General features: G+C 49.2%; 1 protein-coding gene across 6 annotated transcripts in view; it reads right to left on the minus strand.

Moving 5' to 3' along the window:
- Positions 1 to 6,166: 6,166 nt before the first annotated feature.
- Positions 6,167 to 13,929, minus strand: part of ARID1A (AT-rich interaction domain 1A) — a 69,869-nt gene continuing 62,106 nt past the window's right edge. For 4 of the 6 annotated variants that reach the window (XM_089898417.1, XM_089898418.1, XM_089898415.1 and 1 more), the window contains 7 exons: positions 13,743 to 13,918; positions 13,277 to 13,427; positions 13,044 to 13,190; positions 12,863 to 12,959; positions 11,502 to 12,387; positions 11,006 to 11,136; positions 6,167 to 9,277 (listed from right to left, as the gene is read on the minus strand). In XM_089898417.1, coding sequence (XP_089754543.1) covers positions 7,547 to 9,277; positions 11,006 to 11,136; positions 11,502 to 12,387; positions 12,863 to 12,959; positions 13,044 to 13,190; positions 13,277 to 13,427; positions 13,743 to 13,918 — 3,319 coding nt within the window. In that variant the 3' untranslated portion in view covers positions 6,167 to 7,546. The remainder of the gene's footprint in view (positions 9,278 to 11,005; positions 11,137 to 11,501; positions 12,388 to 12,862; positions 12,960 to 13,043; positions 13,191 to 13,276; positions 13,428 to 13,742; positions 13,919 to 13,929) is intronic. The other 2 variants (XM_089898416.1, XM_022551788.3) reach the window with 1 other exon arrangement.

The following is a 13,929-nucleotide window of genomic DNA, read 5'->3' on the forward strand; positions in this document are numbered from 1 at the left end:
TCCCCCCGACTTTCCCCTCTTCCGGCTGCTCGGGACCTTCGCTCCCGCTGTAGCCCGCAGCCCCACCTCCCGTGGCTGACGAGGGCGGTGAAGGAAACTTCAGAGAACGACCCCCAGGACTCTTTTCTCCTTCCTTACTCAAGCAGTTTCTCTTTCGTAGAAAGTGGGCCCAAAAAAGCAGAAGAAAGGAAGAAGCTAACTCAACAGAACTGTCTGTTCGGGAGGAGCGGCCAGTTGGGAACCCTGTAACGGAAACTGTTAGAACAGCTTTGCACCCTCCTTAAAGGAAATAGATAATAAATCCTTCTCCGCTGGTGGATTTCTCGTTTCTCAGGATTCCAAAGCCGCCTGTGGTTTCAGTTATCTGCCCTCCAAACGAAGCTAGGGTCTGGGTTAGCCTCTGGCCACAGCCCTGGCGGAGGGAGGGCTTTATCTTCCGCAACAGCTACTACTGTGGGTGGGAACAAAAGAGGTGGTTGCTCTCGCTCCAGGCGAAGACAGCGAATCCACAGCAGTTCTCTGGGGGCCAGGGACTGTGCCTTTTGATTCTTTATAGCTCATTTCAGGCCCTGGGACCTCAACTGCCCTCAGGTATTTGTTGTGTGTAAGGTGGATGAATCACGTTTTAGTTGTGGTGTGTTGAAGGAGAAGGGGGAAAATGGAGTTTAGAACCCCAGGTTTTTCGGTGACACACCCTTGTTCTCAGCTCCGGAGGGATGTGAGTGAATCGGCAGAGCCGTGGGGCACACTCGTGCCTGGGGCCTAAGGTTGTGGCTTGAATCTCTAGAAGTCTGTGAGGCTCCAAGCAGTACTGTGTTTGCAGAGACAAAACTGAGAAATGAACTATCCTTCCTTTGTGGATTCACAAGGGAAAAAGACATGCATTCTTTAGGTTCCCTCTGTTCACACCAAATTCCCTCAAAAATCTTTTTGTAAAAAGGACAGGGGTCTCTTCTGACACATCAGAATGTTTTTTAAAAGCTCAACTGTCACCCTTTAGAGGTAGAACTTTGTCCAGCTCTTCAGCCCTACTTTCTTGCAATCTCTCCTTCCTTTCCTTCTCTACTACCCACCCCCCTTCTCTTCCGCTCTGTTTCCTGTTTCATTTTCTGGCTGCTGCTCCAACTGGAAAACAAGGAAGCTGAATCTTGTGCTCTCAAAGCTCTGGCTTGTCAGAATGGAAGAGGACTAGGTGGGGTGGGAGGGGTTCTGGGCCTTCAAGGCTGTGAGTAAGTAGTGGAGGAGGCAGCTCTCTCCAGTCTGCTTTTAGAGTCTGCAGCTAAAATGGAGCCTGCATCTACACAGGGAGCCAGCTGAGCGGCCAGCACTGTGGGAGAGCTGGAGAGACAGGGACAGGGACGTATCCCAGGGCTCCCAAAAGATTCTACACTGCCCAAACACTTCCATAAAGAAGCAAATATGCCACACCACCAAGAAACGGTTTCATAATACAAATCCCGGACCAAATTAAACAACGTAAGCAGTGCATCGCTGTTTCTAGACTCCTAGAATGTAAGAGACAGCATTTCTGTTTCTGAACTTGCCTGGCTCTGCTCTTGCTGTTTCCCCTGTTTGAAATGCTTCACTGCCGACCACTCTTTGGCCAACGCACTATATTCAGGTCTCAGCTGAAACGTCACCTCCTTGGAGAAACTTTCTCTGTCTACCCAGCCACAACTGCCACTCTGTACTATCCCATCACTGTTCTGCTTTCATCATAGCACTTATTATCACCTGGTTGTCCTGTCCATGAATTTTCCTCATTTCATTGTCTGTTTTCCTCTTAGGGAATGGAAGCTCTATGAGAGCAGGGGCCTTGTTCACCAAAGTGTTACCAGCACTTAGAACAATGCCTTGCACATTGTGTGTACTCAGTAAGGAACTAGTGAATAAATCCGTTTGTTTAACCTGATACCTGCATTTTATGGATGAGGGAACTAAGGCTCGGGAAGAAGTGACTGGCCTGAAGTTACACAGCTAGGGGCAGAGGTGGGATTTGAATTCAGGTCTTCAGCCTCCCTGGCTGTTTTGTTTTGTTTTTTACCATCCCACAGTAGCTTTCTCAGGTTTACCTGTTTCCCTCTCTTCCTTTTTTTTTCCACACAACTAAGAGTCTTTACGGGCTATGCCGAGAATTCTACATAAGGCACACCAAGTCTTAACAGCTCCTACCTACTCTTTCCTCCATTAAATTACAGTTTTATCTTTTTGATTTGTTCAACGAAATAGCAGTGCCTACTATGTGACGGGGATGAGGCTGTAACCCTAAGCAAGACAGACACAGTCCTTGTCCTCATGGAGATGATAGTATCATCTACCTTATGGATTTTATAGTGCTTGGCACAAAGTGCTTGATAAACATGAGCTGTTAGGGGCTTCCCTGGTGGTCCAGTGGTTAAGAATCCGCCTTCCAAGGCAGGGGACACGGGTTGAATCCCTGATTGGGGAACTAAGATCCCACATGCCGTGGGGCAACTATGCCCACACGCCACAACTAGAGAGCCTGAGTGCCGCAACTACAGAGCCCACACACTCTGAAGCACGCACGCCACAGCTAGAGAGAAGCCCGTGCGCCGCAATGAAACATCCGACGTGCCATAACTAAGACCCGACGCAACCAAAAATAAATAAATAAATATTTTATTTTAAAAAAAGGTGCACTGTTACAACTCCCTGAACAAAAAGGGGAGCAAGTGATTTTCCCACTGAAGATGTGAAGGAAGTTTGGGAGTTCTCATGGAGCACTCACTTCCCTGGAGCAACCTGACGACTCATTTTTCTCTGTAGCTGCTTTGCTCTGCTGCCACATCTGGAGATGGCCTTGGCCATCTCTCAGTAACTCAGCTTCCAGACACCAAACTTTCCGTGGTCCTAATCTTAGGGGAATGACGGAGTAGCTGATCCTGATCTTGGCTTTGAGGCCAGGCCATTATGGGACAAAAGTGAGCACACTGGCCTCTGATTCTGTCACTGCCAGCTGTTAGCAGGCAGGGCTAATGCCTGTGATGACAGGCAGCTGTACCTTACCGAAACTTTATGCTACTTCTTTTCGTGCGGATTCTTTTCGTGGGCATTCGTTGGCAGTTTCCAAGGATGCTGGATGACACTTAAATCCATGCTGAAACTAGGGGTGGCACCTATCAGGTCTTGGACATTTACCAGAAGCATCCTTTTTGGCTCTGGCCATACATATCACTTGAGGATGCCCATCCAACCGGGGGACAAGGACCCCACCCTTCCTCCCAATTTCAGGAGCCAAAATGCTGATCATTTAAAGGCCACGGATACTAGGTGTTTTTCACCCTTTCTTCGGTGTTTGCCTTTCGGTAGTTAGAAAACCTTGACCCCACCGAGAGGCCCAGCGGGAAGGGCCTTAGCCACTTGGGGGTGGTAGTGGCCGCAAGGCAAAAGAGCCAATGAGGTTGAGAGTATTGTTTAGGCTGGACTTGGCTGCTCTCCAGCCTTGAAAGAAGGTTACGGTCACTTGCGGGGCTGGGGAGGGAGGAGCCTGGGAAAAGAACTACTTACTGGCCACACCCCTGGGTTCTCTACTGGCGAGGTTCTATTTACTTCTCAAAAGCAAATTACTCACAGCTCAGTGGCTAGCAGCCCTTTCGGCCTGCGCCTGCGGTAACTCCAGTCAGAAACTGGACACCAGGCTAGGCTCCTCCTGCATTGCAGGAGAGCAGATGAAAAGAACCCAGGAAACCAAACTCCTAGGCAATGCTCCACACACAGCCCAGAAATGCAGTTTCTTGACTAGAAATTGGAGTTTCAGAAGCCCAGAGCAAAAATAGCCAAGAGCAGTATTACTCACCAAAATATAGATATGAAAAGCTTGCCATTTCGTTTTTTCCAGAAGAGTCCTAGGAAGGCATCTTAGTTGACAAACGTTAGCCAATTGTCTCTATTTCCCCCTCTCTCAATGGAGAAGTATGAATTAGTCATTCCTGTCCCTGACCCAAATATTAACAACCACACTTAGTTTGATGAACACTTGACTGAAATTCCTGGGACAATTTTACCTCATGCTAAACACAGCAAAAAACGAATCTTGGCCTGCTGTGCTCCACAGCTGGGTCCAGTTACTCCTGGTTGTTCTCCAACCCAGGAAGGAGGTGGAGTGTGGTGCATTAGGAAGAACTCGGGCCTTGGAGTCAGGGGGACCTTTGTATGTGAACTCAAACAAGCTGCTTTCCTCAGCTGTAAAACGGGAGCCAGAATACTGACTTCACAGGCATGGGACTGTTGTGGAATTATTTGATGTACTATGTCTGGTACACAAGTAGGTACTCGATAGAAACCTTTTGTCTTGTTTTGCTTCTAAGTGTCCACAATAATAGCATTTTCTCTGTTACTGTTTCTGGATAGAGAAGCTATATATTGCAACATTAGCCCTATAAATGTAACTGCATCTGGCCAACATCTACCATTTCATTCAGCAGCTACTTAGTAAGTGGCTACTATGTGCCAGGCTGTTCTGTAGGACAGGGATACAGCAATGAACCAAATAAACCCCCTGCCCTCAGAGAACTTACATTAATTACAGTGGAAGACGGTAGGTAAGTACAATATACAGTAAGCCAGATGGTAAAAAGTGCTATAAAGAAAAATCAAGCAGAGAAGGGAAATGAGGCAGGGGAACAGATTGCTATCTTATTATTTTTTTTGGCCACACCACGCGGCATGCAGAGCTTCCCCAACCAGGGATCAGACCTGTGCCCCCTGCAGTGGAAGCACAGAGTCTCAACCACTGGACCACCAGGGAAGTCCCAGATTGCTATTTTAAATAAGGTGGCCAGGGAAAGATTCACTGAGCTGATATTTGAGCAAAGACCTGAAGGAGATGAGGACTTGAGCCATGCCGTTTTATCTGGTGATAACAGCTCTGTATGGTGGAACAAGCAATGGGGAAGAGAGAAGACCAAAGAGGTAACAGTAAGATAGATAACTGAGGGCCACTGTAGGTCATTACAAGGATCTGGACTTTTACTCAGAGTAAGGCTGAAGCACTGAAGGATTCTGACCTTAGGTTTTAAAGGGAGCATTCTGGTTGCTATGTTGAAAATAGGTTCAAACACCAGGCAAAGCAGAAGCAGGGAGGCCAGTTTGGAGGATATTTTGAGTTCAAGAAAGATATGATGGTGTCTTGAACTACAGCGGTAGTTAGCTGGACTGAGAATTATTTTTTGAAGAGAGCTAACAGACTGGATGTGGAAATGAAAGGAGTCAAGGATGTTTTTGGCCAAGCGATGGAGTTGCCATTTCCTGAGAAAACTATGGGAGAAGCAGGTTTCTAGGGGAAGACAGGGCATCTTAGGCATATTCATATTAAACTTTCAAGCAGAGATGTCAAGAAGGCAGCTGAGGGCTACCCTGGTGGCACAGTGGTTAGGGATCCGCCTGCCAATGCAGGGGACACGAATTCAAGCCCTGGTCCGGGAAGATCCCACATGCCATGGAGCAACTCAGCCCACACGCCACAACTACTGGGCCTGCACTCTAAAGCCCATGAGCCACAACTACTGAAGCCCGTGCGCCTACAGCCCATGCTCTGCAGCAAGAGAAGCCACCGCAATGAGAAGCCCGTGCACCACGATGAATAGTGGCCCCTGCTCGCCTCAACTAGGGAAAGCCCACGCACAGCAACAGACCCAACGCAGCCATAAATAAATAAATAAATAGACAGATAAATAGATTAAACATTTTTTTAAAAAGGCAGCTGAATGCTCTAATCTGGAATCAGGGAAGAGAGCTGGTCTGGAGAAATAAATGGTTAAGTTGGAGGCTGACTCCCGATAATGGTCTTTTAAAATATTTCTAAGAAAAACGGAGATCCTCCCTTTGCCAACTATTTGCAAAAGTTTTTTCCTAGAGTATCATCAATTTCTTTGGCTACTTAAACCCACTTTACTTCAAGAGGCTAACAAGCTTTTTATGCCTAGAACAACTTCTGCAGGTAAAATCATCTCTAGAGCTTTCTTAAAGTCAGACTTACACTGTGGAAGGTCAAGTGAATATGGTGCAGAAATGACAGGGTCCAGGATGCCACCATTTAGGGAGAGAGTATACCAAGGGGGACTCGCAAGGACAGGACCAGCTCCCCAACACCCCCAAAAGGGTCAAGATTTTAAACAGTTCAAAAATAAAAAGCTTCACAAACGTCTTACCAAGATTTAATGTACATTTATTCTTAACACGTGGAACATATAGTATAAAGATTTCATACTGAATAAATGATATTCATTAAGCCAAAAAAGGAAAAAAGGAGGAATTTACATCAAGTTTTAGCTACATTGTTTGAAATACAAATATGCAGATTTTATCACTGAAAAAATCTCAATTGTGTTTCTTCATCGGGAACTTCAACTGAACCTAGAACTTTTTCACACCTCGATTAGAAAGAAAACAAAACAAAACAAAAACCCAGAAAAAAATAAACTATAAGTTGATTGGCTGCTGAGACAGCAAGGACTTTTTACAGAGACCTGTACAGCATCGCACCAAGAGGGGCGATGTCTGGCAAGAGATTAAATAGCTGTGTCTCGCTTTGTGCAGGTCACCAACTTGTTAACTCGTCATACTATAAAGGGGTAGCTGGGAGGGGGTCCAAACTGTGGGGATCCAAGGGTATGTGCAATGTACAACGTCATATATATACACACGTGGCAGCGCAGCCGCTGCAGCTAAAGGTTAAAACCAGTTCTAAGAGGTGATCTCAGGGTTATTCATACAATCAAGGAGGAGAGAAAGAGGTCAGGGTGTTGTAGGTTCACACATGATACTTTGGGGGAAAAGCCTTTTTTTTTTTTTTTCTCCTCAACGTTTAACTAAAAACATTTTTAAAAACTACAGCTTGCTGCTGACCCAGCGTTTTCTCTTGTTTCCATGTGAGACATTATTATTACAGTATGTTTACAGTATCAGGTGTACAGTACAGTACATGAAAGGGTCTACACTCTACTGCACAGGCCTCTCCAGTGAACAGGGTTTGTCCACAACTGCGAACTTCTCGGTTCCTGCAAGATTGTGAATGTACAACAATAAACCATACACAGTTCAGCAGTCACCATTTTTGTCCTTCAGGGTTTTTTTTTTGTTTTTTTTTTCCTTTTTTTTTTTTGTTTTTTTTTTTTTTGTTTTTTTTTAACCATTAAAAACATTATGAAATGTGGCATCCCCTTGATGCAAGGACTGGGAAAGCCATTTTTATTTTTATTTTTTTTTTCCCCAAACTCACTGTAAACGACAGTAACTTTGGTTAAAATAAAAAAAGTCTTCTATGTAGGCAGAGCTTTGTCTTTTCAAATAGGGCAGGGTCCTGAGGGGAGTAAAGTGAGGACAGGGAATAGAAAGATCGGGAGGAAGAAGGGGCGAGAAGGAAGAGAAAAGAGAAATAGGAGAGACTTTTTTTTCCAAGGGAGAAGCTGGACAGCACAGGGTAAACTGGATTCTGAGGTGGTTTTGCATAAATAAAGGGCAACAGTCAGTTTCTAAGTTCTCCACACACGCACACGCACACAGGGAGGGAGGTGTCCCACGGCTGTCATGACTGGCCAATCAAAAACAGTACATCGCAAATGACTTGTGAAACCAATGAGTTCATCAACGGTGATACCGAGATGTCCAACAGCCGTGACTCATACAGCGTGAACTCCGAGTGGTTCTCGTCCACCTTGGCCAGGGCCAGCAGCGCACGGGCAGCCCGTCGCATCATGTCCACACTAGTTGGCTCAAAGGGCGGGTTCTGCATGTGGAGCAGGCTGGCCTGGCTCTGCTGGAACTGTGTGGCAGCAAGGCTATCCTCCAGGAAGCCCAGGAGGTTGCCGATGCTGCCTTTCTGCACTGCAATGGCACGGGCCGCCAGGCTGTCACCCTGTGCCAGGTTGGCTAGCAGTACCACAGCCATCTCCCGGCACACCGGGTTCTTTCGGTCACTGAGGAAGCGCACCATGGTGCTGTACAACTTCTCCAAGCGGCTGAAGGGGGGTGTGGCCAGGATCAGGTCCACATTGTTGTCCTGGATGCTGAGTTTGCTGAGGGTTTCCAAGACCAGTCTCTGTGGGGAGAGGACGGCGTTGGGGCCCAGGGTGGAGAAGGGGTCCTGGGCTTCAGCTGAAGGGCAGACTGCCCAGTGTAGGAGTCCATCCAGGACAGGCAGGCAAATGCTCTCGGGGTATGGGGAGAGGTCCAACTGCCCCGAAATGTTGGCGAGCGTGACCAAGGTGTTTTCCCGAAGCATCTCCAAGCAGTCCCACCACCACTCCACTTTGTTGCAGCTCACCCCTTGGTCCTGCTCCTCCTCCTTCTCGTAAGTCAGTGGCGCCTGCTTCCGTTCCGGGTGCTTGTGGTGCAGAAGGATCAGCTTGCCCAGGATCAGCAGCAGCCCCGGGTGCTTGGACATCTCAAAGTCGTTGCCTGGCACAAATGACAGACTTCGGATGGTATTGGAGACACAGACGCAGCGTTTGGCAAGGGAATCCTGCCAGTCCAGAAGGGTACACAGTGGGGTCTCATCTTTACTGTGGGGTTCATCCTCTAGGATCTTGATGTTCCGATGGCTCTGTGCTGGGCTGATGCCAAATGGAAACTTGCTGCTTTCCTTGGTGGCCTCTACACTCTTAGCTCCCTCCTCGGTCAGTGTGCTAGACCGGGTGGACAACATGTCATCCATAGTGGCTGTGATCCGTTTTTCTGGAGGGCCATCAGTCGGGGGGCCCTCCTGCTCTGTTGTCCCTGGTGTACCCTCTACTGCTGTGACATACTTCCGAGTGACTGGTGGGCAGGGTACATGAGGCCGGGAAGGCAGCAGCTCTGTTTTGCTCTCAAAGTGGGTCTGGATATGCTCAGTGGTGTCCCCCCCACCAATCCGCCAGTGCAGCAAGCCACTGTCGAACTCCTGCACGCGCCCAAGCTTATCTGAGCAGTCCACCACGAACGGGTCATGCTTTTGCACGAGCTTGACCGGAAGCCTGTCAAACTTGCTAATCAGCTTCTCCTCACGATGCTCTGAGGCGGCTTTGTCCTTGCCCGCAACGGCCATCTCCTCATCGTTTTCAATTACGTCCTCCTCTTCTTCCTCCTCTAGTTTGGGACCTAGAAGGTCTTCCTCCTCCACCCCCTCCATAGGAGCTGGGCTAGACGCTTTGCTGAATCTCCCAGGGTCCAGTAGTGTTCTCTGTCCTGGGTCACCCACCTCATACTCCTTTAAAATGCCAAAGATCTCAATCAGGCAACGTCGGAAATATTCCACAAGGAGCTCTAGCAACCCTGGGAGCTAGAAGAGAAAGAACAGGAAGTAAATTAAGGGAGAAAAGTGGGCTAAGAAGAGAATCCTTGACTTGAGAAGCCTGCCAAGGTCTTCTATCTAATCTCCCCTCTTCCCTTCTAGGTCAGATGTCTGTATCACTGGGAGAGTCAGAGTTCTCCTTTCCCAAAGGCTCTCCACAAAGCAAGTCATTTGAACTCTCCTCTGCTTAGCACAAAATTCTTCCTTCTGCCCAAACAATCTTCACACAAGCCTGCTTCAGCAGATGGACCACTGACCAACAACCCTGCACCTCACCTACCAGTGCCAACCACCTCTCAGCCTCACCTTTCTCAACCAATTTCTGCTTCTCTTCACCAGGCCCAGTTTCCTACCCGTTGGTCACTGCCATTGTCCCTCTTAGCACTCTCTACATTCCACTGCCAAGTGAAGCCCAAGGCTAGGCATGGTGGGATAACACCTTCCAACACAATGCAGGGTGGACAGATGTTCATTTGCTCTCTTCCCCAAGCTCCCCAACTTTTCCAGGAGGCTGGACCTCTGTGCATCATGTAACATAATGAGTGGGATGAGGCTTATACTCTCTAAACACTGTTCCAAGCTGGTGCTAGACAGACCCAAATTTCAGCTTAGATTCTGTACAGGCCATTTACTACTCCCAACAGAAAACATTAATCTCCAGTCAGATTAATCTCTGGCTGAAGAGTATAGCAGAAAGGAAAAAATAGGGCTTTATACTTAAAAAAAGATCCAGGTCTGAATTCTGGCTTTTCCAGGAACTCTCTGAGCTGTAGCTTTCCTATCTTTCCACTGAAAATGATGCACATTCCTAAACTTTACAGGGTTGTTCTAACGTCTAAATGGAATATGTCAAGTGCCTGGCTTATGGAAATTGCTCAATCAATATTTGTTCCTTTTCTTTCTCATGGGAAGCAGGCTTTGGATTCAGAAAGACTGCTAACAGCTGTGTGAACCTGGGCAAAGATAAGACTCTGAGCCTATTTACTCATCTCTAAGAGGCCACATCTGCCTCAGAAGGCTGCAGTGAGGATGACACAAAAGAAAATATGAAGTACCTAGCACAAAGTGAGGGCACAGTAAATGGGAACTATTAATAACGACGCCCCCCTAGTCAGCTCCTTAGCAGAGGGGCTGGCAGGTGCTGAGAACGATCAAAAGAAAGAGCAGGACAGTGCAGCAGAAAACTCTGCCCAGCTGAGAGAACGCCAGGTGCGTGCCTATGGAGAAAAGGTCTGGAAAACCACCTCTACATTAACTGCCCCCCCCCAGCCCCGCCCAGCAGCATGCACTTCTTTACCCTTCCCATTCTACACCTTAGGAAAAATGGGATCAAGAAAGACCTCTTCTATTCGGAGTGGATGAAGAAAGAAAGGGAAAATAAAGAAACTGCTCTACTCACTGACAGACAACAGGTTCTTCTTGGTAGTCTAAAAAATATGGTGTCCTCACCGACATCAACAGAATCTGCATTTCTTACCAATACCAACAAGTTTCTCCCTTTGAAGTCAATCCTGATTGACTAAATTACACAATTATCGTTCTCAGTATTCTAGGCCCACGGCTGGTGGCAAAGTACTGGCATAGAAGGTATCAGACAGCAAGTGAGAGAAAGGAGACCATGTTGGCCAGGGATGGCTTAATTCCCTGGTCACTTAGCATCATCTCCTTCAAGAAGATCCCAGGCCCTCCCAATCTTCCCCGGGCACCTGTACTCACCTGACTGAGGTTGAAAGTCATGATGCTGTTGTCATCATACAGCAGGATGTTAATGGTGTCTAACGCCCACGTGCTCTCTGCCAGCAGCCCAGACTTGAGGGACATCATTACCCGCCATGCCTCCGGAGTTCCTGAAATAAACCTCCACGTCGTCCATCCACCAAGCCCAGGTTGGCAGGAGGCACCCCCCACCCCAGAGCTGGCTCATCAGTCAGGCTACTCTGAAGAGAACACATGGTGAGAGGCAGTTCCAATCTGGGAGATGACACACATCTGCCCCTCATGGCTTCTAGGCTCTCTTAGGACATCACTGTGTGGCAATTCCTTTAGTAAAGCCTGACATCAGCTGATTTCTTCCTTACCCAAAGTTCTTTGGCTCTACTTTAGTCAACACCGGACCAGACTTTAATTCATCCAGAACATCAGGATGGAGAGAGAACAATGAACAAGATGTAAAGAGGCAGATTAAGCAACCCAATCAAGGAGGTCTCCTTACCGATGTCTTTCATCGTGAGCCGCCTCCTCTGCTTCAACACAGGCTGTGTGGCTTCAACAGAGCCAGGTGGGAAGGTGATGTCCCGCCGAATCATAGGGGGCTGCACAGGGGCAGGTGCTATGTGTGAGGCAGGTACTGGGGGACCTGCCTTCTGCATCTTCATCCCGGAGTGCAGGAATGGAGACTTGCTAGGAGAGGTGCGGTTCTCCATTGGCCGGGGCAGGGGAGCAGGGCTGGATACCTGAGGAATGTGATTCTGCATGCTTGGTGGGGGCTGGTAGTTGGATGGAGGGGGCCTTGTCATGGGGGGCACGGGGGCAGAAGGACCATATGGGGGCTGGCGTGTGCCATGGGAAGGCCATGGGCCTTCATGGTTGGCTCTCTGATCCGTGTGCAGCATTTCATCTGTTCGGTTCACACCATGATAGGCAGCACCTTGCGGGGCAGAGCCCGTGCTCTGCCTGTTGGCGTAACTGTAGGTCATGTCATTACGGCCCTGCCACATGGTGCCTTGCTGAGCAACCTCAGCCGATGCCTGTATGGGGCCGCCCATCATCTGTGGTGGCATGTTCTGTTGGGCACTGGAGCCAGGGGGTGCTGAGACACGGTCTCGGCCAAACTGGAATGGAAACTGGTTCTGGGGGCCGCCTGCTGGTCGGCGCTCAGTAGCAGCAGTGGCAGGATAGGCATTGCCATACTGGTTGTACACATCTTGCTGAGGGGAAGGCTGAGCAGCTTGTTGCTGGCTGGCAGGCTGGGGCTGGGCTGGGGGCAACTGCTGCTGCTGGGGCTGCCCCTGCCCCGTGCTGTATGGCACACTGTACATCTCCCCTTCGTGCCTCTTGGCAGGAGGGCCATATGTGCCATCCATCGGCCGCTTGTAATTCTAAGACGGGGACAAGCACAGGAAAGGTTAATACTCTGCACTCAGGGACACAAGACCCACAGCTGCCCAGATGCTACACCAGACACCTGCTGGGCTTACTTCTGCCCCTCTAGAAGAGAGGACACAGACTCCAAGGGAACAAAGGAATCACCTTTATGAGTTATCTTTTGAAGTTGTTTCTGAAAGCAAGAATCATTCTCTATTCCCTCTGGCTCTCCCTTGCTCTAAGTAGAAAAATGTGGAAAAGTTCAAAACTCAAAATAAGGCCTGTTTCTAACCCTTTTGGAGAACTAGAGACAGGACTAGACTCCAAACAGGGAAGAGACTGAGGGCCTGGCTCTTCAGACAGAAGCGGCCGTCGGGGTGGGAGAACACCACCAAAGAATCTGAAGTGGGCTTCACAGACTGCACAACTTAGCCTTCTAACTGGCTCTCGGGGGAACCTGTGTGTCAGCTCACCCGCTACCCTCCTCACCTGCTGCTGCTGCTGATACATCGTGGTCTGCTGGCTGGGGAAGGGGCTGCTGGAAGGGGTGCCTTGAGCGGAGAACTGATTGCCATAGGAATCATGTCTGCAGGAAGGAGAGAAACAGAGGATCAGGGTGGGAAGTGGGGAAGCCTGAGCCACAGTGGCACTGAGACCAGGCTTTACTTACCGTTGCTGCTGCGGCTGCGGCTGCGGCTGCGGCTGTGCGGGGTAACGGCTAGGAGAATACATCCCCGAGTCTGGGTTGGAAGGCATGAGATTCGGCTGTGGGGCTGCAGTGCCCATGTTTCCCTCGGGTCCTATTCCGGGCTCCGTCCTAAACAGAATTGGAGAAGCAGGTTGAGTCCATGATAGCTGTGGGGTGCTGGTGTGGGACAGGGGTGGGAGGTGGGGCGTGCTTACCTCACTCTGTCATAAGGACCTCCATAGGGATAGTGCTGTCGCGGTCCCATCGCCACATTTCCCAGCCCAGGGCCGGCAGCTCGACTGTAGGGGTCCCCCATCCCGCCGTTAGGGCCCTGACCTGAGGACATGAAGGGATCACTCCCCGGAGCTAAGAGCAAAAGGGAAGACGATGAGCAAACTGGTTCGTCAGTAGGCCTAGCAGCCTATACCTTGCCTGCCCCAAAGACCCAGACCCTCTTCAGAGCTCAGGTTTGTTCCAACTACCAGGTCTTTAACAGAGATCTAAAACGGCCCCAACCAACAAAGAAGACACACTTATAAAGGGATGACAAGGTGAGGCCAGGGAGAGGGAGACAAGAAGAGAGGATGGCTCGACAAGAAACCTTAAATCACTCTCAAGTCTACCCCCCCGCCCCCGCAATTCCCCGTCCTCAAGGAGGTAAGGCAAACAGCAGTTGGTCACCTTTCCTCATGCTGCCATAAGGATCCTTATTTGGCTCGTAGGACATGCGCCCCATCATGTCAGAGGTATTCATACTGGGCTGGTACCCAGGGTTTGGAGTCATGGAATTCCGCTTTTGGAATGTGGGGTCACTTCCATCAGGAAAGGCATCCTGGATCCCGACCGAATTGCTCCTACTCCAGAGTGA

The sequence above is a fragment of the Delphinapterus leucas genome, chromosome 1 (genome assembly GCF_059928025.1).
Source record: "Delphinapterus leucas isolate spDelLeu-1000000601 "Yukka" chromosome 1, BTC_Dleu_Yukka2, whole genome shotgun sequence".
In the NCBI taxonomy this organism is placed as follows: domain Eukaryota; kingdom Metazoa; phylum Chordata; class Mammalia; order Artiodactyla; family Monodontidae; genus Delphinapterus; species Delphinapterus leucas.